Raw genomic sequence first — 24,141 nt, forward strand, 5'->3', positions numbered from 1 at the left:
GGTGGTGGCTGAATCATGTTATATGTATGCTTGTCATCGGAAAGGACTAGGGAGTTAAGGATAAAAATAAATGGAATAGAGTTAAGCACAGGCAAAATCCTAGAGGAAAACCTGGTTGTTTGCTTTCCAACAGACACTGGGAGACAAATTCACCTTTCAGCAGAACAATAACCTAAAACACAAGGCCAAACACACTGGAGTTGCTTACCAAGATTACTTTGAATGTTCCTGAGTGGCCTAGTTACAGTTTTAACTTAAATTGGCTTGAAAATCTATGGCAAGACTTGAACATGGAAGTCTAGCAATGACCTCAATGCCATCAAACACCTTTGGGATGAATTGGAACGCTGACTGCGAGCAAGGCCTAGTCACCCAACATCAGTGCCTGACCTCACTAATGCTCTTGCGGCTGAATCGAAGAAAGTCCCAGCAGCAATGTTCCAACATCTAGTGGAAAGCCTTCCCAGAAGAGTGGAGGCTTTTATAGCAGCAAAGAGGGGACCAACTTTTGGTCATGCAGTGTATGTAAATGAGACATTTCATTTTCAATAAATTTGCCCCCTGAGGTGAGAGGGGCATAATACGAACTGACAGGTGGCACCGTGCGTACGAGGGATAAAACTCCCATCGGCCAAGGCAGGGAACCAGCCTGCTGATCTCCTGCATGCCTCCTGCACCCAGGTAGGACTGGACTGACCAACACTATTCAGTAGCTACTAGCTAAAATCAAAAGCTAGGACTGATTATACTACCTTACTGATAATACAAATGTAAATACTAAATGTGGAGACTGAATGTGGTAAACCTTCAAAGCCACCCTAGCTAACACCTAACAGTCAGGCCTAAACTGTAGGCTATATTTGTCATTCAAAGAGTGGTTAGGTAAAGGAGAGCCAGGCTCAGCTTCACATGCCCATTATCTTTTAGGGGAAATGACGCAATGCTTAAAAAAAAGAATCTAAATCCCCTGATATGAACTCACGAGTCACATCAGGAGGTGATTAGGTGTCAGTAAAGGACCAACTGGACAGTGAGATATTACACGCAAGTTTGCTGTAGTTTGTACTGAAGGCGACATACTTTGTCCTTAACTGTAGCAAAAAAGATAGATAGTAAAAATCCAACAAGAAACACTGTGTGAAGAGACTCCAGTTATTTAATTGATTTCTTTATTTGTCCTTCAGGGAAATGCACGGTTCAGCAATGCTACTACATACAAATAGCCATACAATAGCAATTTATTTTTTGTTTCAAGGTGTTTAATAAATTCGGACATATGATATACTAAGACGATTGTGTAATTTATACTCGTTTGCAGTTACACTCTTAGAAAAAAAGGTTCTGGATAGAACCAGAAAGGGTTCCATGCTTGCGTCATATATGGCACCCCTTGAGGTTATATATAGAACTGAAATTGGTTCCATATAGAACCCTATATGGAACCCAATGGTTATATATGGAACCAATGTTGGGTCAGTGAAGAACCCTGGGGTTCTGATCAAAGAACCCTGCAAAAGGGTTCTATATTAAACCTATAAGGTTGCCATACAGTATATGAAGCAAGCAATAAAACCTTTTTGGTTCTATCCAGAGCCTTTTTTTCTAAGTGTAGATTCTGCAGTTGGCAAAATACTCAACACTGCTCATCCATTTTCAAATTAAAAACATAAGCCACAAAGTAATGACTCTGAACAGCTGCTTGTTTCTGGTCCAGGAAAACTACTGCACATCCATTGCAGAAAGAAAAACACATGGTTTTGCATAGCTCCGTTGTAATGTAGATAAGGCACTTCATCAAGTACTTGATTCAGGCATTTTTATCATATAATCAACATCTCCCCTGGTCAAGTCCTCTATATTCAATACTTCATATCTGAAAGCACATTACTCGAACAACATTTTTTAAACTTTGTTAAATCACATACAGTATGCTCTCTGTATAAATCTGCCCACCTATCTTTTGGCATAAGTCTCATTTTCAACATTCTTGAAATATTGAAGTAGTCTTTTGTGCATATTGCAACAGGCCGAGACTCACACGTTGTCCCATAACCCCACACAACCCAGTGTTTCTCAAAAAGACCAATAATTGTGCAATGGTTCGGGGTTATGTGGAGGAAAAGGCAACACGTTGTCAAAAAAAAGAAAAAAATGTTCAAAACTGAAATCTGTCTGGGCAGGTTGTAATATAGTCACTTTCTTGGAGGTTGGCACTGTACCAAAGGTAACATGTACAGGTACATTTGACGTTGATGTGAAAATGGTTATTCCATCACATGGAAGATAGCATCTCCCCTCTCCTCTAGTCTCACACATTTAGAGGAGGCAATAGGCCGGTGAATGGTTACCAACCGTCATCAGCTAGCTGTTAGGAGGAAGTGGGAGTGTACCTGGAGCAGCTCTTTGTAGGACTGTAGTCCTGTCCGTAGGATGACAGCGACATGTCTGTCAGCTCTATCCAAGCTGGTCCTCATACTGCTTTCTGAAACAGTCTCCAGCAGGGAAAAAGTCCCAGAGCCTCTCCTGGTACATCTTCCACACGTATGACTCCTGGAGGAAGCAGACAAAAAGACTGGTCAATCTATAGCAGCAAATGAGCTGAACCTAAAAACTGGTGAGTCACAGTTAACTTTGGGTCCTGATATGACAACCTTTTCACAGGACAAAGGGGTCAAAGGAGTGACAAGCGCCATACCTGACCGGTGTGTTCTGTCTCATCTTTGTTGATAAGATACATCAGGAAAAACCTGTCAAGTCAAATAGAATTGAGATACATGAAAATTACCACTTGATCCACAGTCATATTTCACTTGCATCATTCAACATCTCAGAGATCAACTGACCTCTTTCACAACAACAAATGGCTATAGCAGGAGGAAATTAAAGTCTCATTCCAGCATAATGTTCTTGATGATCTTATCAGTCATCCATGTGTCTTATCCTCAACCATCAGAGTACTGAGTACTGAGATCCACTGCACACCAAATCAAAATGTATGACACATACATAAGATGATATCAAACACATATTTTACAATCACCCTAAACAAATGAGCTAGTAAGGTTAGCATTATGTCCTCCTCCAGTTGACTGAGTGGGCAGATGAAGACCACATGGCTTCCTATTTTCCAGCTAGCTAGCACAGAAACAATAGATGAGCACTGAGCTTATAGAGGGTGGAGGAATGCTGGCTGATGGGCACTGTTTATTTATTTTTTTACCGGGACATAGATACCATCAACTGTTGTGTAAAAGCCATCCATCAGGTGGTTTAATAGTAAACAAGTGGGTATAAATATGCAGGACGACGAAAGACCTGTCGGCTAATTGATACCTCAGAGACAAAAAAGTCTAGCTTTTAAGTGCCGGGTTACATTCAGTCTAGATACTCACAGGTAGTTGGCCAAGTTGTGCTCTTGTAAGGTGTGTGTCTCAAAGCCGTGAGGCGTCGTGTCAAAGTAGTCATTACCGATGCCACAGATGAAACATTTGGTCTGAGGAGAAAAATAGATGAAACACTCAAACATTTTCTTCTGTTGACCTGAACTACAGATGAAAGTAAACCAAAGTCTCTCACCTCCATATCCTCTTTCACTTGCTCCTGTTGGTCTCTCAGCTCTCCAAAAGCATCAATGATCAGACCTACAGACACACAACCAGTGAAGATGTCTCTTCATGAACAGGGCAACTTAACACAATTCTCCTCCCCCCACAGCTTTTTGTACTGCAGTGTAAAATATTTCAAATCAAATCAAATTTTATTTGTCACATACACATGGTTAGCAGATGTTAATGCGAGTGTAGCAAAATGCTTGTGCTTCTAGTTCCGACAGTGCAGTAATAACCAACAAGTAATCTAACTAACAATTCCAAAACTACTGTCTTATACACACAAGTGTATGGGGATAAAGAATATGTACATAAAGATATATGAATGAGTGATGGTACAGAGCAGCATAGGCAAGATACAGTAGATGGTATCGAGTACAGTATATACATATGAGATGAGTGATGTAAACAAAGTGGCATAGTTAAAGTGGCTAGTGATACATGTATTACATAAAGATGCAGTAGATGATATAGAGTACAGTATACACGTATACATATGAGATGAATAATGTAGGGTATGTAAACATTATATTAGGTAGCATTGTTTAAAGTGGCTAGTGATATATTTTACATCATTTCCCATCAATTCCCATTATTAAAGTGGCTGGAGTTGAGTCAGTGTGTTGGCAGCAGCCACTCAATGTTAGTGGTTGCTGTTTAACAGTCTGATGGCCTTGAGATAGAAGCTGTTTTTCAGTCTCTCGGTCCCAGCTTTGATGCACCTGTACTGACCTCGCCTTCTGGATGGTAGCGGGGTGAACAGGCAGTGGCTCGGGTGGTTGTTGTCCTTGATGATCTTTATGGCCTTCCTGTAACATCGGGTGGTGTAGGTGTCCTGGAGGGCAGGTAGTTTGCCCCCGGTGATGCGTTGTGCAGACCTCACTACCCTCTGGAGAGCCTTACGGTTGTGGGCGGAGCAGTTGCCGTACCAGGCGGTGATACAGCCCGCCAGGATGCTCTCAATTGTGCATCTGTAGAAGTTTGTGAGTGCTTTTGGTGACAAGCCGAATTTCTTCAGCCTCCTGAGGTGCTGCGCCTTCTTCACAATGCTGTCTGTGTGGGTGGACCAATTCAGTTTGTCTGTGATGTGTATGCCGAGAAACTTAAAACTTACTACCCTCTCCACTACTGTTCCATCGATGTGGATAGGGGGTATTCCCTCTGCTGTTTCCTGAAGTCCACAATCATCTCCTTAGTTTTGTTGACGTTGAGTGTGAGGTTATTTTCCTGACACCACACTCCGAGGGCCCTCACCTCCTCCCTGTAGGCCGTCTCGTCGTTGTTGGTAATCAAGCCTACCACTGTTGTGTCGTCCGCAAACTTGATGATTGAGTTGGAGGCGTGCGTGGCCACGCAGTCGTGGGTGAACAGGGAGTACAGGAGAGGGCTCAGAACGCACCCTTGTGGGGCCCCAGTGTTGAGGATCAGCGGGGTGGAGATGTTGTTGCCTACCCTCACCACCTGGGGGCGGCCCGTCAGGAAGTCCAGTACCCAGTTGCACAGGGCGGGGTCAAGACCCAGGGTCTCGAGCTTGATGAGGAGCTTGGAGGGTACTATGGTGTTAAATGCCAAGCTGTAGTCAATGAACAGCATTCTCAGATAGGTATTCCTCTTGACCAGATGGGTTAGGGCAGTGTGCAGTTTGGTTGAGATTGCATCGTCTGTGGACCTATTTGGGCGGTAAGCAAATTGAAGTGGGTCTAGGGTGTCAGGTAGGGTGGAGGTGATATGGTCCTTGACTAGTCTCTCAAAGCACTTCATGATGACGGAAGTGAGTGCTACGGGGCGGTAGTCGTTTAGCTCAGTTACCTTAGCTTTCTTGGGAACAGGAACAATGGTGGCCCTCTTGAAGCATGTGGGAACAGCAGACTGAGATAGGGATTGATTGAATATGTCCGTAAACACACCAGCCAGCTGGTCTGTGCATGCTCTGAGGGCGCGGCTGGGGATGCCGTCTGGGCCTGCAGCCTTGCGAGGTTGGTTGACACTGTCAGTTGGTTGAACAGCGGCTGACTATAGGAAGCAGCATCACTTTAGTGGTGTAAAGTACTTAGGTAAACATACTTTAAAGTACTACTAAAGTATTTTTTTTGGAGTATCTGTACTTTACTATATATATATTGTTAAGGGATTTTTTTATCAATAATAACTAATTATGTATACATTTCAATCAGGACTGACTAATCAGAATACTATTATGTTACTGTATAGATGTATGAATTTTATTTTAATACTAGTACTGAATATAATGTGTGTAATTATAATCAAGAATTAGAACAATGACTGTCTGTTCCTTGGTAGAAACAAATTAACTTAGCGTCAGGGAGGAGTGGAGGAGGGACGGGACAGTTTGAAACCTAATGACGTCATTTTCAGTTTATAACCTGTTGTAAATTGTATCATGTTCAGTACTCTCGAAAATAAATGCTACAGATTGATTTTGAGACTGGTCTCTGTCCATTTTATGCAAATAAGTGTCTTACAAATTCTTAGGAGTGGGCAGAGTGTTTAATTGAATTGGTTAATTAAAACAAAGGAATTTAATTCCTCAAGCATATATATACACACTCCAGTCAAAATGTACAATCATGTAGTAACCAAAAAAGTGTTAAAAACAAATCAAATTATATTTTAGATTCCACAAAGTATCCACCCTTTGCCTTGATGACAGCTTTGTACATTCTTGGCATTTTCTCAACCAGCTTCACCTGGAATGCTTTTTCAACAGTCTTGAAGGAGTTTCCACATTATGCTGAGGACTTGTTGGCTGCTTTTCCATCACTCTGTGGTCCAACTCATCCCAAACCACCTCAAATTGGGTTGTGGTCATGGGATAGTGGAGGCCAGGTCATCTGATGCAGCATTCCATCACTCTCCTTCTTGGTCAAATAGCCCTTACACAGCCTGGTGGTGTGTTGGGTCATTGTCCTTTTGAAAACAAATTATAGTCCCACTAAGCGCAAACCAGATGGGATGGCATATTTCTGCAGAATGCTGTGGTAGACATGCTGGTTAAGTGTGCCTTGAATTGTAAATAAATCACTGACAGTGTCACCAGCAAAGCACCCCCACACCATAACAGCTCCTCTTCCATGCTTTATGGTGGGAACCACACATGCGGAGATCATCCGTTCACCTACTCTGCATCTCACAAAGACACGGCGGTTCAAATTTGAACACATCAGACCAAAGGACATATTTCCACCGGTCTAATGTTCATTGCTCATGTTTCTTGGACCAAGCAAGTCTCTTCTTCTGATTGGTGTCCTTTAGTAGTGGTTTCTTTGCAGCAATTCGACCATGAAGGCCATGATTCACGTCTCCTCTGAACAGTTGATGTTGAGATGTGTCTGTTACTTGAACTCTGAAGCATTTATTTGGGCTGCAATTTCTGAGGCTGGTAACTAATGAACTTATCCTCTGCAGCAGAGGTAACTCTGGGTCTTCCTTTCCTGTTGCGGTCCTCATGAGAGCCAGTTTCATCATAGTGCTTGATGGTTCTTGACATTTCCGCATTGACTGACCTTAAAGTGATGATGGACAGTCGTTTCTCTTTGCTTATTTTAGCTGTTCTTGCCATAATATGGACTTGGTCTTTTACCAAATAGGCCTAGCTTATGTATATCAACCCTACCTTGTCACAACACAACTGATTGGCTCAAATGGATTAAGAAGGAAAGAAATTCCTTTTAAATCAACTTTTAACAAGGCACACCTGTTAATTTAAATGCATTCCAGGTGACTACCTCATGAAGCTGGTTAAAATAATGCCATGAGTGTGCAAAGCTGTCATCAAGGCAAAGGGTGGCTACTTTGAAGAATGTCAAATATATTTGAACACTCATTTGGTTACTACATGATTCCACGTGTTATTTCATAGTTTTGATGTCTTTAATATTATTCTACAATGTAGAAATGAGTACAAATAAAGAAAACCCTTGAAGATGTGTCCAAACTTTTGACTGGTACTGAATATTGTTTTTGCCCCTTTTCTTCCCAATTTCGTCATATCCAATTGGTACTGTAGTTACAGTCTTGTCCCATCGCTGCAACTCCTGTATAGACTCGGGAGAGGCGAAGATCGAGAGCAACGACTCTGACACACTGCTCGCTTAACCCGGAAGCCAGCCACATCAATGTGTCGGAGGATACACCGTCCAACTGGCGACCATGTCAGCGTGCATTCCCCCAGCCCGCCACAAGAGTCGCTAGAGCGCAATGGGACAAGGACATCCCGGCCGGCCAAACCATCCCCTAACCTGGACGACGCTGGGCCAATTGTGCACCAGTCTCCCGGTCGCGGCCGACTGCGACACAGCCTGGGATCGAACCCGGATCTGTAGTAACTCCTCTAGCACAACTATTTATTTTTGTGACAACTAGTAACTTTTACTTACACTACATTCCTCAAGAAAATAATGTACTTTTTATTCCAAACATTTTCCCTGACAACCAAAAGTAATTTTTTTGATTGCTTAGCAGGACAAGAAAGTTGTCAAATAATTCACGCACTTATCAATAGAACATGTGGTCATCACTCCTGCCTCTGGCCTGGTAGACTCACTAAACACAAATAGTTTTGAAATTATTTATACTTTTACTTTAGATACTTAGTATATTTTAGCAATTACATTTACCTTTGATACTTAAGTATATTTAAAACCAAATACTTTTAGACTTTTACTCAAGTAGGATTTTACTGGGTGACTCACTTTTACTTGAGTAACTTTCTATTAAGGTATCTATACTTTTACTTGTTTTAGGGTACAGGCTGTATCTGTCTGTGTGTTCTAGACTTACTGTAAGGTGAGCAGTCAGTTTGAGTGTCTGTGGGAGAGACATGAGGCTGACTGATTGTCTCTGTCTGAAGTGGAAAAACCATTGGAAAGTTTGAGGCTTTCTGACTGTGAGAGAAACATTAAGGGCCTGTGTGTAAGGGCCTGGTGGAGACTAGTGGAGACAGACAGACCGAGTTATGGGTCTCTCTCTATGGGTGATTAATCCCCTCCCTACACAGCCCTTTTCACAGCCCCTTCCAGCCCATAGGGAGCAGGGTGACTTTGACACCAGGGAGCCAGAGTGACACTGACCCTGCTGGGTCTCACCCTGGTCCCCTTCGCTGTCCCAGATACTGCCTCCTGTGATCCAGATTAGTACAGTACGTACCCTGTATGATGGCCAGCAGGATGACGATGACAAAGAAGAAGAAGGTGATGTCGAAGAGGATGCGGTAGAGCTCGTACGGGTCGCCCGCGGGGTCCTCGATCTCATCCCCGATTCCACCCCCTGCCCTCACACCAACGTACATGTGGAACAGGTAGCACTGATGGAGGAGAGAGAGACAGAAAGAAGGTGAGAAAGAGAGTGAGGCTGGATGGAAATGCAATAGATCCATTCACAAGGCACCAAACAGGATTGTTAAACTGGGCTGGTGTTCAATTTATTGATTTCTTTTTTAACTAGTGTGGCCTCCACATTATGATGTTAGTGAAAAATCCAAGGACTCACAGTCATCATGTCGTCACACTTCATATCGGGCTGGTTGTCATCCTCACTCTTGTTGTAGAATTTGCGGAAGAAGTTGAAGGCCACCACAGTGTACAGATAGACCACCACCGCCAGGAGACCTACAGTCAGAACCAGCTGAGACAGAGAATACCTCAGGTTACTTCCACTGTGATGTACTTTATCTCTATGGTTAATACCATTGCAGAACTAGAGCTCTGACTCTTCACTGACCCCTGTTGCCTGGTGGCCAAACTGCACCCACCTGTTTGCCATTGTGGGTGACCGAGGACAGTATGGTCCGAAGGGTCTTGAAGCCCATGGCGATGTCCAACAGATGGGCAGCGAAGAAGAAGTTGTTGTAGTGACCCAGGATGGACATGGTGGTGTACCACACCAGGTACAGGAACGACTGCAGGGACACACAACATAGAAACAGATCAGTCAGATCAAGTCAACAATAATGTGGTGTTACCATATACCAAATGATGCTCTTTGTAAATGTAGGACACTCACATTGTCTGTAAACACCACACCCATTTTCCAGCACTGGTACTTGGTGTCAATAGAGCTCAACCTGTCAAAAGAGGTGGATTGATGTGAATGGTACTGATTTTGACTTCACTCTGTGTATGCTAACTCGACAACTCTATTATAGGCCACTCTCCCAGGGTCTCACCAGGACACCAGCGATGCCTCCTTCACCACCGTCTCCTCTGTGGGGTTGAAGTCCAGAGCACTCTTATCCAGCCCCAGCAGCTCTGCTATCCTCTCTGCTCCATACAGATCTCCATACTTATTGATCACCTAACAGCAGCAGGCCATGATAACAAGGAGAAACAGAGTAAATAGTAGAAATAGTATGTGCATGTTCAAGTCATATTGATCTGGTGAATAATTCATAAAAATTCCTCCAATAATTAATTAAATACTGTCTACTTACCTTGCGTTTCACAAACTTGTCCCAGTAGTTATTAGGGAAGGAACTACACAAAAGAGGATGGAAAATATCATTATTACAATGAGAAGGTACAAGAAAGGGAGTTAAACAAAAACCTTGGTAAAAACAAGTAATCCACAATCTGAAAACTACATTCAAATACGAAAAAGTTGATGATTATAGTTTGCAGTGACGATAATAGTTTGCAGTGACAATAATAGTTTGCGGTAATGATTATAGCTTGCGGTGATGATTATAGCTTGCGGTGATGATTATAGCTTGCGGTGACGATTATAGGTTGCGGTGACGATTATACCTTGCGGTGACGATTATACCTTGCGGTGATGATTATAGCTTGTGGTGATGATTATAGCTTACGGTGATGATTATAGCTTGCGGTGATGATTATTGCTTGCGGTGGCGATTATAGCTTGCGGTTGCGATTATAGCTTGCGGTGACGATTATAGCTTGCGGTGATGATTATAGCTTGCGGTGATGATTATAGCTTGCGGTGATGATTATAGCTTGCGGTGATGATTATAGTTATGCTCTATATGACTCACGGGGTGTTGATGACGAGGCGGTCCCACTGCCCTTTGATGTCATCGTCTGACGGCTGCTCTGTGATGTAGAGGCCGTCAAACTCCAACTTCCTGGCGATCTCCTTCTCTCTCTTGAACACCACCAGAGGCACCTTGGGGACACGGACAGACACACAGACAGAACATTAGATCACAGCCCCACAAGGTACTGTCTGAGAAAATATCATCACACGCTGGTGTTTACCAAATACACCTTCAGAAAAAGGGGGAATAATGTATTGATGGTAGATGAGTTCCCATATTACAATATAAAGGACTTTAACCACTTGAAAACTGCTGTGTTTATTACTAGTCCATTATAATGATGAAACATTTATTCTCAAGGGATATTATAAATATGTTGGTATGTGTGCATATAAGTTCTGTATGTGTGTGTTTGAAAAATGTACCTTTAGGTAGTAGTATCCCACCACACACAGGAAAGAGATGACTGTGTGTAGTATGGCCAAGAAGCGCAGTGTAGGTGCCATGTAGCCGGTGCTCTCCTGCAGGACAAAATACTCCATCCCACCTTCATCATCCTGTTCATCAGTAGTTCCCCCTCCATTCCAGGGATCTGGATCATCGTCATCCCCGTCATCTCCAGTCACCTGACACAACACACGCTCAGTGTATATCCATGACAGCCCAATAGTAACACTATTTGATTAGATAGGGTTTGACTTACTTTGTAGAAGAGCAGAATAAAGTTTATGGCAAATGCAACAAACAATGCCAAGAAACGCAGGTTGTAGAAGTTTCTAGCCAGATAGTTCTGAAAAACACATACAAGCATATATTAGACAATAATATGCCATACAGCATGCAACACCACAAACACTAATGTGCTATTATGATAACAGGGCTAAATGATGTGAATGGGTATAGCATCAGTGTGTGGTTTCACCAGCATCTTGGTCTGGTAGATGTCCAGGCTAGAGAAGAAGCTGGCCATGAACTCCTCTGGAGACTCTTTCTTCAGTCCCGGTCTCTTCTTGGGGGCCTTCTTCTCCTCCGGTGAGGGCTCTGGGGGAGCCTCCTCTTTGACTTTGTCCGTGTCCTTCTTCTCCCCATCCTCTGGGCTGTAGACACAAACACACACCATTAAACAGGGTGATGCACAGACAGACCAACAGACAACAAGCACCCTCACCAAATCAGTTCAGCTTCCAGCGGGAGCAAAACAAATGCTGTTACGGCTCAGTTGGGTAGGGAATCTTGTGTTCACACTGAGAATCAAATCAAAGATCAAGGACGCATTAGGCCACTCACTCTGATTTCTCTGGCTCGGCTTTGTGGTCTCCGTTGGTAGGCTCCTTAGTCGCAGCCTCCTTCAAGAAACACATGGAATCCTGGTAAACTCATTCATGTTCATAATGGAAATAAATAAATAAAAACTTTGGCACACTTTTTCTGTGAGCATACTGATGGACAAATCTGAAGAAATGTTTTTAAATCGCCAAAGCGTTTGTCTACAATGTGAGCGTTTGATATTGTACTATATTTAGTCTTTGGGGTTACTGTTTTTTTATATACATATTTCATGAATCAAACCATGTGAATATATGTTCCAAATTAAATTCCAAGACTGTTGGAAAAACATTCCAGGTGAAGCTGGTTGAGAGAATGCCAAGAGGATGCTAAGCTTTCAAGGCAAAGGGTGGCTACTTTGAAGAATGTCAAATATAAAATGTAAAACACTTTTTTGGTTACTACATGATTCCACATGTGTCATTTCATAGTTGTGACGTCTTTACTATTACTCTACAATGTAGAAAATAGTAAAATTTAAACATTTAAAAAACATATATGCTCTGACATATACCGTGAACTGTGGGACCGTGAACTGTGGGACAGGTTTGTGCCTTTCCAAATCATTTCCAATAAATTGACTTCACACAGTCAAACCACAGACTTCACCACTTCATTCAAGTTGTAGCAACATCTCAAGGATGATCAATGGAAACAGGATGCACTTGAGCTCAATTTTGAGTCTCATAGCAAAGGGTCTGAATACTTATGTAAATAAGGTATCTTGTTTTTTTTATACATTTGCAAACATTTCTAAAGACGTATTTTCGATTTTCATTATGGGGTAGTGTGTGTAGATTGATGAGGAAATGTTTTTATTTAATCCATTTTAGAATAAGGCTGTAATGTAACTTGTTTGCTGAAGCGCAAAGGCCCACCTGAACTCCCTCCTGTATTCACATGACTTGATTAATTAAATGTGTAAAAAAAAAAACTAACTCAATGTGTCCAAAGACTAAATATAGTGTGATACAGAAATTGCTGTAGGTCACAAACGACAATGAGTTGAATCATACATTTGGCATATTTAGAACCGGTCAAATAACAATACTATATGGTTTAAGTCATTTTTAATGATTATCACATTTTCTCCAAATTCTAACTTTGACTGACACTGTCAATGTGGCCTGTCTATAGACACCAAATGTCATGCATTTACACCAAACAGAATTTGTTCTGTGGCACATTGAGAAGAATGGCTTAAACTACAGTTCATTTTCAGTGACATACACATAACAGAGGCCTGATTTTACACAGATAACCATTACTCTTTTAATAAAACTGAATGTGTGATTTCTGAGGATATTCAGATACCTTGGCCTTCTTCTGCTTGACGGCACTGGCTAAAGAGGGGGCGTCGACCCCCACCACCTCACCCATGTCCCCCAGACCTGGCTCGGGCGCATGCTTTCCCCCCTGGCTCTTGGTTTGGATGTTAAGCAGCTCAGCCATCAGATCTGCCTCTGCCTTGTCCCCCTGGCCCATGTGGCCCATTTCTGCCACAGATGACGCCTCACTCGCCTCCATCTTCTCTGTCTCCAGCACATCACCATGGATACCAAACTGTGTGGGGTCGGGCATGTTCCCCAGGATGTCTGTGACCTTCATGTTCTTGGCCCCCTCCACCAGGCCCCCACCAAACATGGAGGACCACAGGATATGGAAGAAGCCCCACACCAGGTTGTAAAGGAAGCGGAAGACGCCAGTGATAATCATCCAGAAGAATGAGAAGAAGCCTTGGACCATCTCCCTCACACTCATCTTCCTGAACCTCCTGTACTGCCGCCTCATGCTTTTGAAGGTCAGCAGCTGGCGGAAGCTGAACAGGTTCTTCCTCATGGAGACGCAGGAGTTGGTGAAGGCGGAGTGAGACTCCATCATTCTCTCCTCCTCTTCCTCCTCAGGCTCCTCCGTTACACTCTGGCTGTCCTCGTCATCCTCCTCGGGACGCTCCACTGCGTCAGGCTCAGAGATCTGTGAGGCCAGCTGCATCTCAAATATGGTGTCCTCACAGAAGTTGACAAACAGCTCCATCTTCTCGCTCTCTCCACCCTCATTCACCACGTCAAAGATAAACTGTCTCTTAGACTCTTTGACTTGGGGCTTCTCCCACTGTGTACGACTAGACTCGCTGATCTCAAAGTAGACCCTCTCGATGCGCTTGGCTCCACCCATAATCTCTATGCGGCCCAGGTACGGCTCAAAGTAGTTTATCACGCTCTCGGCCAGGTCCAGGAAGGTGGCCAGACGGGCGTCGTGAGGCATGTGTTCTGACAGGTTGGTGAGCAGGACTGCCACGTTAAAGCCAATGTCCTTGGCCGGCTCATGAAAGCGCTTCACAAACTCCTCGTAGTTGAACATGTCGTTCTCGTCAGCCTCGGCACAGGAGAGCAAGAACTCGATCTCTGACTGGGAGTACTGCTTCTGGTTCTCCATGGACTTCTGGAACTCCTTCTTGGAGATCACTCCCTTGCTCTCCGGGTCGTACTCCTTGAAGTTGTCCGATGTGGTCAGGTCTTTGAGTTTGAGGAACATGTCGAAGAACTTGAGGATCATCTCCACATTGCTGGAGGACTCCACCAGGGTGTCCACCATCTGTTTCCCGATGGTTCCGTTGACAACGTTACCTGTGGGGTTACTAAAGGTTAGAACACATGTCAAACACAAAGGATTCGGGCCGTGACACATTTCTATCTGTTCCACGCAATGATTTGGGTTGTCAATTCATTTTGGCCTGCATACAAATTGCACTACAAGTTAGCAAGCACTGCCAGCATGCAGCACGACAAACGGCAGTGGATTGCCATACCCACACACAAGCCAGCCAGTGCGCTGTATCATATAATCACTAATGGCACTGACCAAATCTTCTACCGGACCGAAAGTTTAAAAGTGTTGTAGGCTAAATGTCCATGCCAAGTTCTGGTTCCAACGGGTCATTGCTGTAGCCTACAGAACATGTCATCTTGGTTGTCAAAAAGTTACAAGATAAAGTATTCACATGTGGGTATAAATTACTACTAAAGGACAATAGGACACACAAGCAAGTATAAATGAGTCAACAGCTGAGTCATCTACTTTATGAAATGAAGATGACATATGTCATTGTTTTAAGGTGGTCATACCATGGATCATTTAGTTTTGTTTTAGAATTTTAGGACCCCTTTAGGTATCAAAACTGCCTTCATACTGCCTTCATACTACCTGTTAGTCAAAGGAGTCGTAGAGCAAATCGGAAAAAACATTGTGTTCATGAGAATCTCCCCTTTCCATAGAGTCTTGTAAGTCAAATCGTTTGGATGCTTCAGACATTTGTGAGAAGATCGATTTTTGGGTCTGACAAACACCGTTCTAGTTCTGACACATTTCACCGCAGATGCAGAAGTGCGATATATCGGTGGATGCGGTGGATTGAGAAGCATCCAATGCAAAAAAAACATTGATATCTCTAGATTAAATTGACAGATTTGGATGATTATTTAATATGTTACTTATGGCAAAAATGAAAGTAGGGTGGTTGGTCAGGGTTGATGAGTAGGTGTTTAACGCGAACATCTAGCAACCCAACGGATGCAATTTCGAATCTTATCACGGACAACTTTAGCATTTTAGCTAATTAGCAACTTTCCCCTTGGTACTACTTTTTAGCTACTTTGCAACTACTTAGCATGTCAGCTAACCCTTCCCTAACCTTAACTATTATAGCTAACCCTAACCGTAACCCTTTAAGCTAACTCCTAAACTTAACCCTAACCTCTAAACCCTATCCTAGCGAACGTCAGCAACCTAGCTAGAATTCTTAGCATATCGTACGTTTTGCGAATTCGTAACATATTGTATGTTTTGCAACTTTCAATATATAATACATATTGCAATTCGTAACATATATGAAATGGGTGATGGACACCCACAAATTAATACATCTAAAAACCTGTTTTTGTTTTGTCATTATGGGGTATTTGTGTGTAGATTGATGAGGATTATTTTTTATTTAATCAATAAATAAATAAATAAAGCTGAGAATAAAACAGAAAGCAACAAAATGTAGAAAAAGTGAAGGGGTCTGAATAATTTCAGAATGCACTGTATGTATCTCTTGTTTTAATATGTTAAAATGCTATATATAGCACCCTATGTACATAAGTGGACATTATAAAAGGACCTATTATTTGTAATAAAACAATGGCCAGTTTGGGTCACAGTTGTATGCAGGTTTTTTGATGTTATAGGCATAATAGGCTATGTCAGGCCCATGAAATCGTTGTGCTTTTTCAATACGGCCCGTGGGCTGATTGAGTTTAACACCCCTGGTTTAGAACAAACAATACAAAGTACAACGTAACCATAATACAATCTGCTAATTTAATTGTCCAAGTAGAATGGATAGGTGTTTCATGTCATGTATTTACTTGAAATGATATTACATCTGTTTAAAGGGTTTTAGGCACAAAATGGATAAAATAGATAGAACATATGCTGGTAGCGAGTGTTCTATCAGTGCCTCTACATATGACCACAAGGTGTTCCGTGATGAGTCACAACTGAGATGAAAAGGTAATAGAACCTTCCAGAAGGGAGAGCATCATCACGATCATGTCCTTCTGCAGGTCCAGCAGCTCCTTCAATAACTCAATCTGACTTGAATCCTGGGGGAGAGGAGACGAAAGCAACTTTGTGACACATCCTTCACCACATCAAAAAGGTTAGCGCAGCTCTCTGTCTGGGGCCAGTCCGCTGCTAATATCCCAGCATGGCATTTGGAGAGATCAAGGCCCTCTGAGAGCGCTAGGTCCCAGCCATCCATCAGCACACAGGCTAATGTCATTCTGTCGGGCCCAAGCAGATGGCTGGGAGGGGCTGACTCATTTTGGGCCTCCTTTGAGCCGGCTCACAGCACATAATAAATCTGAGGAGGGACTTTGATTAGCTTAATCAAAACGCGCCCAGCCGCCCTGTCAATCTGTCCACCTGCAAACAGCCCTGCCCCTCTGGATAACCCTGAGATAAACTAAGAAGTTTCATTCTGATCCCATCTGGGTTATTGGCTACAAAGCACATCTAAGGTGTCTGGCTGTGCGAGTGATAGATCTTTCAAATTAAGGCAGGGAGAAAAGCCTGTCAACTAGGCAGAGAGAAAAGCCTGTCAACATACTGCAGAGTACATCTCTGAGTTAAGAGAGACCTCTAGTGGCAACACAGCAGATTGTTGAACTCTCTATCCACATATAGTTTGATGTTGCATCACATGAATCAGATTCTATTCAATTTCATATCTGATGACATAGATTGAATATTGGTTGAGTAAAAGTAAGTTGATTAGGAAATTGTATTGAGTTGTATTACCTGTGACAGCTTCATCTGCATATTGGCAAACACATGTAGGAATCCCACCACTGCATCCCATAGCCTGCTGTGTGCCAGACTCTGCTGGTTCCCAATACACGGGCCCTGGCGTCACAAAGAGAAGATCACTAAAGTCAAGACGATTGGATCACCATGATTAACCATACAACACATTCCTGTCTGTGAAGGCTAGTTTCTTCCAACCCAAGAGGCTTGTGTTACCTGTATGTACTCAGTGAGAGAGTTGAAAATCTGCTTGGCCACAGCCAGGGCTTTGGAGAAGTTCCGCTGGCCAGCCTCATCCATGATGTCTTTCCCAGAGTAGTACCAGTAGAAATCACTGATGGATTCCTAATATTGGACAAATCAACATGGAACACATGATACTGTAAACAGACATTACACACAAAGCATATAGGGAGTGAGGGCGGGGATAGTATTTTACCTGCAGACGGAGCAGGTAGTCCACAGTGCTGATGATGATATTTACTGTGGTCGTGTTCCCTGTTTGAGTCCGCAGGAAGTTTTGAAAGTCTGAAGAAAGAGAAAGTGGTCAAATACCAATGAATGGTTAGAGGATCAGGTAATGATATACATAGTACATTGTGGGCAGTAAACACAAATAATACGGATCAGAACTAAATACACAAGTCACAGGTAGGCTAGAGTACCTTAACCGGTATTGAGGTAAGGTGTTCTAGAAAGTTTGGACGTACCGTTGTTGTGTCCCTCACAGAGCAGTTGCAGAAACCTAAAGAGATCCTTAGTGAACTCATCGTTTTGCAGTACTTTGGAACCTGGACACAGGAGATGAGATTGACGACTGTCCCCTTTGGTTAGGAGGGGGCTAGAAATCAGGCAACCCCCTCAACCTGATCTAACAAAAGCTTACAAAATGGCTAGCATAACTTTCACTTCAATACAAAGCTGCTGTCTAGTCCTCAAGCTCCTAGACTAGGAGACATTTGTCATGAAAGTATATGCTCCCTCTATGAGATATTCATATCACTGACTTGATATACAGTACATACTGTATGCAGGGAAGGATGTTCAGTATACAACTGCATGGCAGAGCTTTGTTGTTCTGTACTTCAGATACAAGCAAAGCTTTGGGAATGTTATTCTTATTCCTAATTTACTTTATCAAGTAATATTGGTTAGTAGTATCAACAAAAAAGAGACAGACACGTTTCCAGATAGACCACAAGCACTACCTTTGTATAGGTGACCACAAGCACTAACTTTGTATAGGAGACCACAAGCACTAACTTTGTATAGGAGGAGACCACAAGCACTAACTTTGTATAGGAGGAGACCACAAGCACTAACTTTGTATAGAAGGAGACCACAAGCACTAACTTTGTATAGGAGGAGACCACAAGCACTAACTTTGTATAGGAGGAGAGAGAGTTAAGAGTCAGTCTGGGTCTGATGCTATGGATTGAACAATCTGACCATACGTCTTATTGGAGCATGCATTTGTTCCTTCAGATCAGTATTTTATTATTACATTCCAGACAGAGGGGAGGGGGAAGGGGTGGGAGCCGGACGGAGAGCAATCAGGATGGCAGCATTGCGAAATGAGTAGAATCTAAACCATGTATTTACCCCGCTCACTCACGTTGACTGCGACCGATGAGTTAAAATATGATAAGAAGAAACAAACAAAAAAAGCAGACATAAGCAAAGGAGAAGACATTGAGTTTCAATAAGTAGTAAGGAAGAAGAGATCTATATCGACATCACTTTAGGCGTTGGACATACAGTAGACATGCGGTTAAGAGACTCAGGTAGGTAGGTCTACAGGTTCTGCTGCACAGTTTGGCAGGACTGGTGTGGGACAGGGGGTGAGAAACACTACAGGACTGCAGTCACCATCACTTATGCCTGGTTACATGAGGTGGGAATGAGCTGGAGTATCTAGGAGAACATAGCCATTTACTGTATGCACTCCATTAGATCCAACCGCTTCGATGGTGGGTGATCTATTGTGTATAGATCTGTTTTCTATCTTGTTGACAGACAGTGCTCAGATGTCACATGACTGAGGAACATACAGTAGCACAGGCTCATGAACACAGACACAATGACATACGTGACAATGAGATGAGCTTTTTCATCACAAACATAAGCACGAAAGTGGCGCGCTAATGCTGCACCATGTATCTGTAGTAGCCCTATCACAGGCCTTCTTCTAACACAACAAAGGCATGGGCCAATCATTAGCTGGTGGGTTGGACATCGGCTGACCAATCGTAATGACAGGTGGTGTATCCTTATGGACTGCTGTTATTGCTTGCTTATAAATATGAAGGAATAGCCTCCAGATGTAATCTTGACATGACCTCCACCACAAGTCTCCATTAATGAATTCAGTTTCTCTCTGGGCCGATTCAGAATTTCCAACAAGGTGTTAATAGGAACACAGTGACCACTTGGTGTAGCACAAGCAGTAAAAGCAACCCACCAAAAATCATATTAGTTGAATAATGACATTTTAGACAGGCATTGTCTGTGAGCATTAACTGGTTGGTAATCAGAAGACAGGCAATTTATGACCCTGTGGCTGGGTGAGAGGAAGTGGGAGGGGTCAGATGAAATCAACATTGAGTCTTTAGAATTCTATATTTTTTATCTACTTAATATTTATATTTTATACTTGTTTAAGGTTTTAGACATTACAAATCTGTACGGAGTATCATGGTTCAGCATTCGCCAATAGCACCAAGTGGACTTGACTCTCAAAGGTAAGAAAATAAATTGTTATCTTATAATCAAAACACATCTACAATTACTTTTCATTAACACAAAACAATTCTAAGATATGCATGTATTTAATATATCAGAATTCAAATGTCATTCCTTTCTGACAGGAAAGAGATTACTGTGCATATGTCTGTCTGAGGTAGTCTAGTGTTTCCCCTCACTTACTTGATCCTTCCTCAGTCACCATCCCAAGACCTTCCGCTTTGTTTTGCCTTTCGAATGCATTCAAATCCAGGACACTAATGAATTTGAAGGAAAGAGAGCCAACGTGGTTTATATCTTTTAACATGTATAGTTTTGCTCTGTTTGAATGTCAAACAGTCAAAGATTTGTTTTTTTTGTGTTGTGATATCATTTTACCTGCAAGACTGCATGAGTCCTGACAAACTCTTGAAAAAGCCAGCATCTCCTTTTTCCTTCAGATAGTCAAGCATTTTCTACAAAAAAGGAAATACACAAAACAAATTGAGCTGTATTGTGCCACTGTACATACTGAAAAGATTGATATGGACCATAAATATTCTGATATACCTGCTGAACCAGTATGTTGCCTCCGTTGAGTATAGAGATGCCCAGCTTCAAGGTAAAGGTCACCATGGGCCCAAGCGTACCTAAAGAGGATGATAATCAGGGATCATACTGTGTGTGTGTGTGTGTGTGTGTGTGTGTGTGTGTGTGTGTGTGTGTGTGTGTGGGTGTTTACCTTTGCTGGCGCTAATCATCTGTAACACCATCTCAGCAGCTCCTCTGTCATGCAGTCTGGCCTGCTGGTACAGAGTCTTCTGTTTCTCCATCTCTTTTTCCTAACAGGTCAACAAACACCATGTAAACACACACCATGTAAACAAACACAGCTCCTTACAAAACCATTGAAACTAGTCAAATCTAATATCTCGATGGGAAACACCTCAAACGTTTTCTCTTTTCCTTCTTCATCTTCTTCTTCTTCATCTTCTGCACAACTCTAAAGACAAAAGCTTTGATAGTCAGATCTCTGTTGACCTCGACATGATACTAAAGACATGTATCCAAAAGCAGATTCATATAGGCTTTGTACCTTTGCCATCATGTCTGCATATGCAATATACAAAGGATCCTCTTCCAAAGAACTGAATGGAAAAGCAGGATAAACATGTGTGAATGAACCTTACATAACTAAACAAATATACTCCATAATAAACACATCTGACACAATTACTTGTGCTCGAGGGCCTCTCCCTGTGTGGGGAGAAATGCTGCAGTGTTTTAGTTCAATGCGACAGTTTATTAGCCAAGGGATACACCGGCAATATTACATAGCACAGATGGAGCAAACAGCACGATGCCAGGTGCCTAGGTGTGTGTGTGTGTGTGTGTGTGTGTGTGTGTTTACCTCCGCTCAGTGAGCGCATTGTGACTGAAATGAAGGATGAGCTGATGAAGAGGGTCTGGCTGCATCTCTGCCTCCTCCTCTTCCTCCTCCTCCACCTTCAGTTGGGTCTTCTGTACAAACACCCAGCCACACATCAGAGTACCACCCTACCCTAAGACCCAATCATCTGTCATTACAGAAGTGCCCTTTACCCTCTGAGACTGACAAAATGTGCCTACACTGAGTTGATACACATTTTAAAGATCACAATAACTTTACTTTGAATTAGTGAAATTGCAAAAAATAAAATTAGTTGTTTAAATTACACTGCAACACGCTTCAGGAATAATGATTACCAAGGCCAATCTACTGAGCAAAAACTGGTTGAATCAACATTGTTTCCACGTCATTTCAACCCCCAAAATATATTTGATGACATTGAATCAACATGGAAAACTGATTGGATTTGCAAAAAGTAAGGGTATGGTCTTTTTTTCACCCAACCTTTAACCTTTAACCTAAATGACATTGTGAAATGTTTTGTTGATTGCACGTTGACAACTCAACAAAATGTGAATCAAAACTAGACGTTGAACTCACGTCTGTGCCCCGTGGAAAGGTATCAAGCAGAAATAGGGATAAGTTACTATCCATATGCAGTTACCATTGCCATTATATAAAACAGTCTCCTCTGTACATCACTCACCTTAGAGACAACAAGGTGTACTTGATCAACAGAAGCACATTGAAATTAAAGATGCAGAATGTGCAGTCAAACCCTGTCCCACCATGTTGCTTCATTACTAGTGTGACGGCCCATTGAATCACAGACTGAAAGCATTCCGGGTATGACACGCCACTCATCAGCAGACCATGCAGGCCCACACACAGGGACATACACACAGTACATTTAGATGGTACAGCAGTATCAAGGTTAGCGGTGTGAAGGTGTGTGTTCAGTAGAGATAAAGGGAGGAAGATGAAAGTTAAGCATGACTCTCCATGAGCCTGATCCATACTCTATAATACTTTATACTCATCTACCACTTTATCCCTGAGCACCACAGATATTCTCCCAATGAACAGAGGCCACCAGGAAAGGATGGGGCAAAAATAGTGGTAGAGGGAATACTATTCCACATGGTCATCTCTTTTAGGATGTAGCCACTTTCCCTACATTTTAAATCTACCATATTTGTAAAAAGGCTTATAAAGTGTTATAGAGTGTTTATAACCATTTTCCTTCATTGCTGTTTTGATAAATGTAGCAGGTTCTTACACAGGACGGCATGGGGTTTTGAAGAATTTCAGAGATATCTAGAATCAAAGTTGTAAAGAAAGCAACCCTTACAGGGACAGTATATCTTAATTCTTTGATTATAACAAATTCCTCAAACGACATGACTATGTCACTATACTTTGTCCATGCTGCAACAGAAAATTTATGAAGGACACCACACCTTCCATAAATTTCACCAGTAAGCCGTAGCATCGTGGTTGGATGCTCTCTTACCCCTGTAGGAAGGGAAACAGCTCTAGAAACGGTACAGTTACAGTACAGTACAGCCGGCACTGACATCCAGGATGATGTCATGCGTGCCCGCGTAGGCGTTTCAGTTTGCAAGGGACAGAGCCACACAGAGCCAGGGGCAGAACATGGATGATTGGCAGAACCCCTGCGGCACTTGGCGGGCATTGTACTTGCGAAGCGTTCGTGTTGTAGCACGGCCAGGTGAGGACGGAGAAAAGAGACTAGCCCCACAGAGAGAGCACAAAGAGAGGGCTGGGCACTGGGGTGGACAGGTACAGTACTTACTGCCAGGTCCTGCACTAGCTTCTCTTCAAAAGAGTATGTCTCTGTTTCTATCCATATTCTCTGATAGCCCAGGAGGAAGAGGTTAATAGAGCGATGCCTGGGGGGGTAGAGGGAGATTAGGAGGGTTAGCAGGGTGGACCAGGAGGAAGAGGAGAGGAGGGGGGTATAACGTTAAGAACGGTTAATACTGGTTAGTATAGGGCAGGGCTTCCCAAACTCTGTCCTGCTTCCCCCCCTCCCCTGAGTGCACATTATGGATTTTACCCAAGGAGCACACAGCTGATTCAAATAACCAACTCATCATCAAGTTTAGATTATTTTAATCAGCTGTGTAATGCTATGGCAAAAAACATAAAGTGCACCCAGGGGGACCGAGTTTGGGAAACCCTGCTATAGAGCACTGGCAAATCCAACTGGTCACCATTGAGAAACACCTTGGAAGTTTGAACTGTACCCCCCCCCCCCCCCATTTCATAACCCTTTCATGTATACCCCAGTAAAAATGATCACAGGATATATTTATTCTAGCAACATCTACAGTACACTGTAATGGTTAAAGCGAAATAAAATATATGGTATATAAATTACAGCGACATCAGTACAGAAACCTATAACTTTGAAGAAAAAGCATTTGGTTAGAGTGAATATTTTAGTGATGAGTGTAGCTTTATAATAGGCAGACCAGTCAGAAAGCCAGTGGGATCACAGTATGAGAGTTATAGTTATAGTACAAACCATGGCTGGGAGGAGGGGGGAGGAACAGGAGGTCACAAACATTGTCTGAACATTACATTACCGTTAGCATGGAGAGCAGACTGTCATAGTCTGTGTTCTCATGCATTTTTTCGAGCCAATAGCGTCGGTAGGCATTCAGGAAGTAATTATTACTTTTGTGCCTGAGGGGAGGTACAGTATAGTC

At 42.6% G+C, this 24,141-nt stretch overlaps 1 protein-coding gene across 1 annotated transcript in view; it reads right to left on the minus strand.

Moving 5' to 3' along the window:
* Window positions 1–1,158: 1,158 nt before the first annotated feature.
* LOC135525907 (ryanodine receptor 3-like) overlaps window positions 1,159–24,141 on the minus strand; it is a 174,757-nt gene continuing 151,774 nt past the window's right edge. The window contains 30 exon segments of the mRNA XM_064953874.1: window positions 1,159–2,550; window positions 2,696–2,747; window positions 3,393–3,493; window positions 3,577–3,641; window positions 8,775–8,931; window positions 9,117–9,251; window positions 9,379–9,525; window positions 9,630–9,690; window positions 9,793–9,920; window positions 10,057–10,099; window positions 10,618–10,748; window positions 11,046–11,246; window positions 11,324–11,410; window positions 11,543–11,717; window positions 11,908–11,966; window positions 13,261–14,573; window positions 16,511–16,592; window positions 17,290–17,394; window positions 17,512–17,640; window positions 17,735–17,823; window positions 18,006–18,086; window positions 18,898–18,915; window positions 20,221–20,294; window positions 20,416–20,492; window positions 20,587–20,666; window positions 20,759–20,858; window positions 20,963–21,019; window positions 21,113–21,164; window positions 21,428–21,537; window positions 23,223–23,319. Coding sequence (XP_064809946.1) covers window positions 2,455–2,550; window positions 2,696–2,747; window positions 3,393–3,493; window positions 3,577–3,641; window positions 8,775–8,931; window positions 9,117–9,251; window positions 9,379–9,525; window positions 9,630–9,690; window positions 9,793–9,920; window positions 10,057–10,099; window positions 10,618–10,748; window positions 11,046–11,246; window positions 11,324–11,410; window positions 11,543–11,717; window positions 11,908–11,966; window positions 13,261–14,573; window positions 16,511–16,592; window positions 17,290–17,394; window positions 17,512–17,640; window positions 17,735–17,823; window positions 18,006–18,086; window positions 18,898–18,915; window positions 20,221–20,294; window positions 20,416–20,492; window positions 20,587–20,666; window positions 20,759–20,858; window positions 20,963–21,019; window positions 21,113–21,164; window positions 21,428–21,537; window positions 23,223–23,319 — 4,102 coding nt within the window. The 3' untranslated portion in view covers window positions 1,159–2,454.

This window comes from Oncorhynchus masou, chromosome 32, assembly GCF_036934945.1.
Source record: "Oncorhynchus masou masou isolate Uvic2021 chromosome 32, UVic_Omas_1.1, whole genome shotgun sequence".
In the NCBI taxonomy this organism is placed as follows: domain Eukaryota; kingdom Metazoa; phylum Chordata; class Actinopteri; order Salmoniformes; family Salmonidae; genus Oncorhynchus; species Oncorhynchus masou.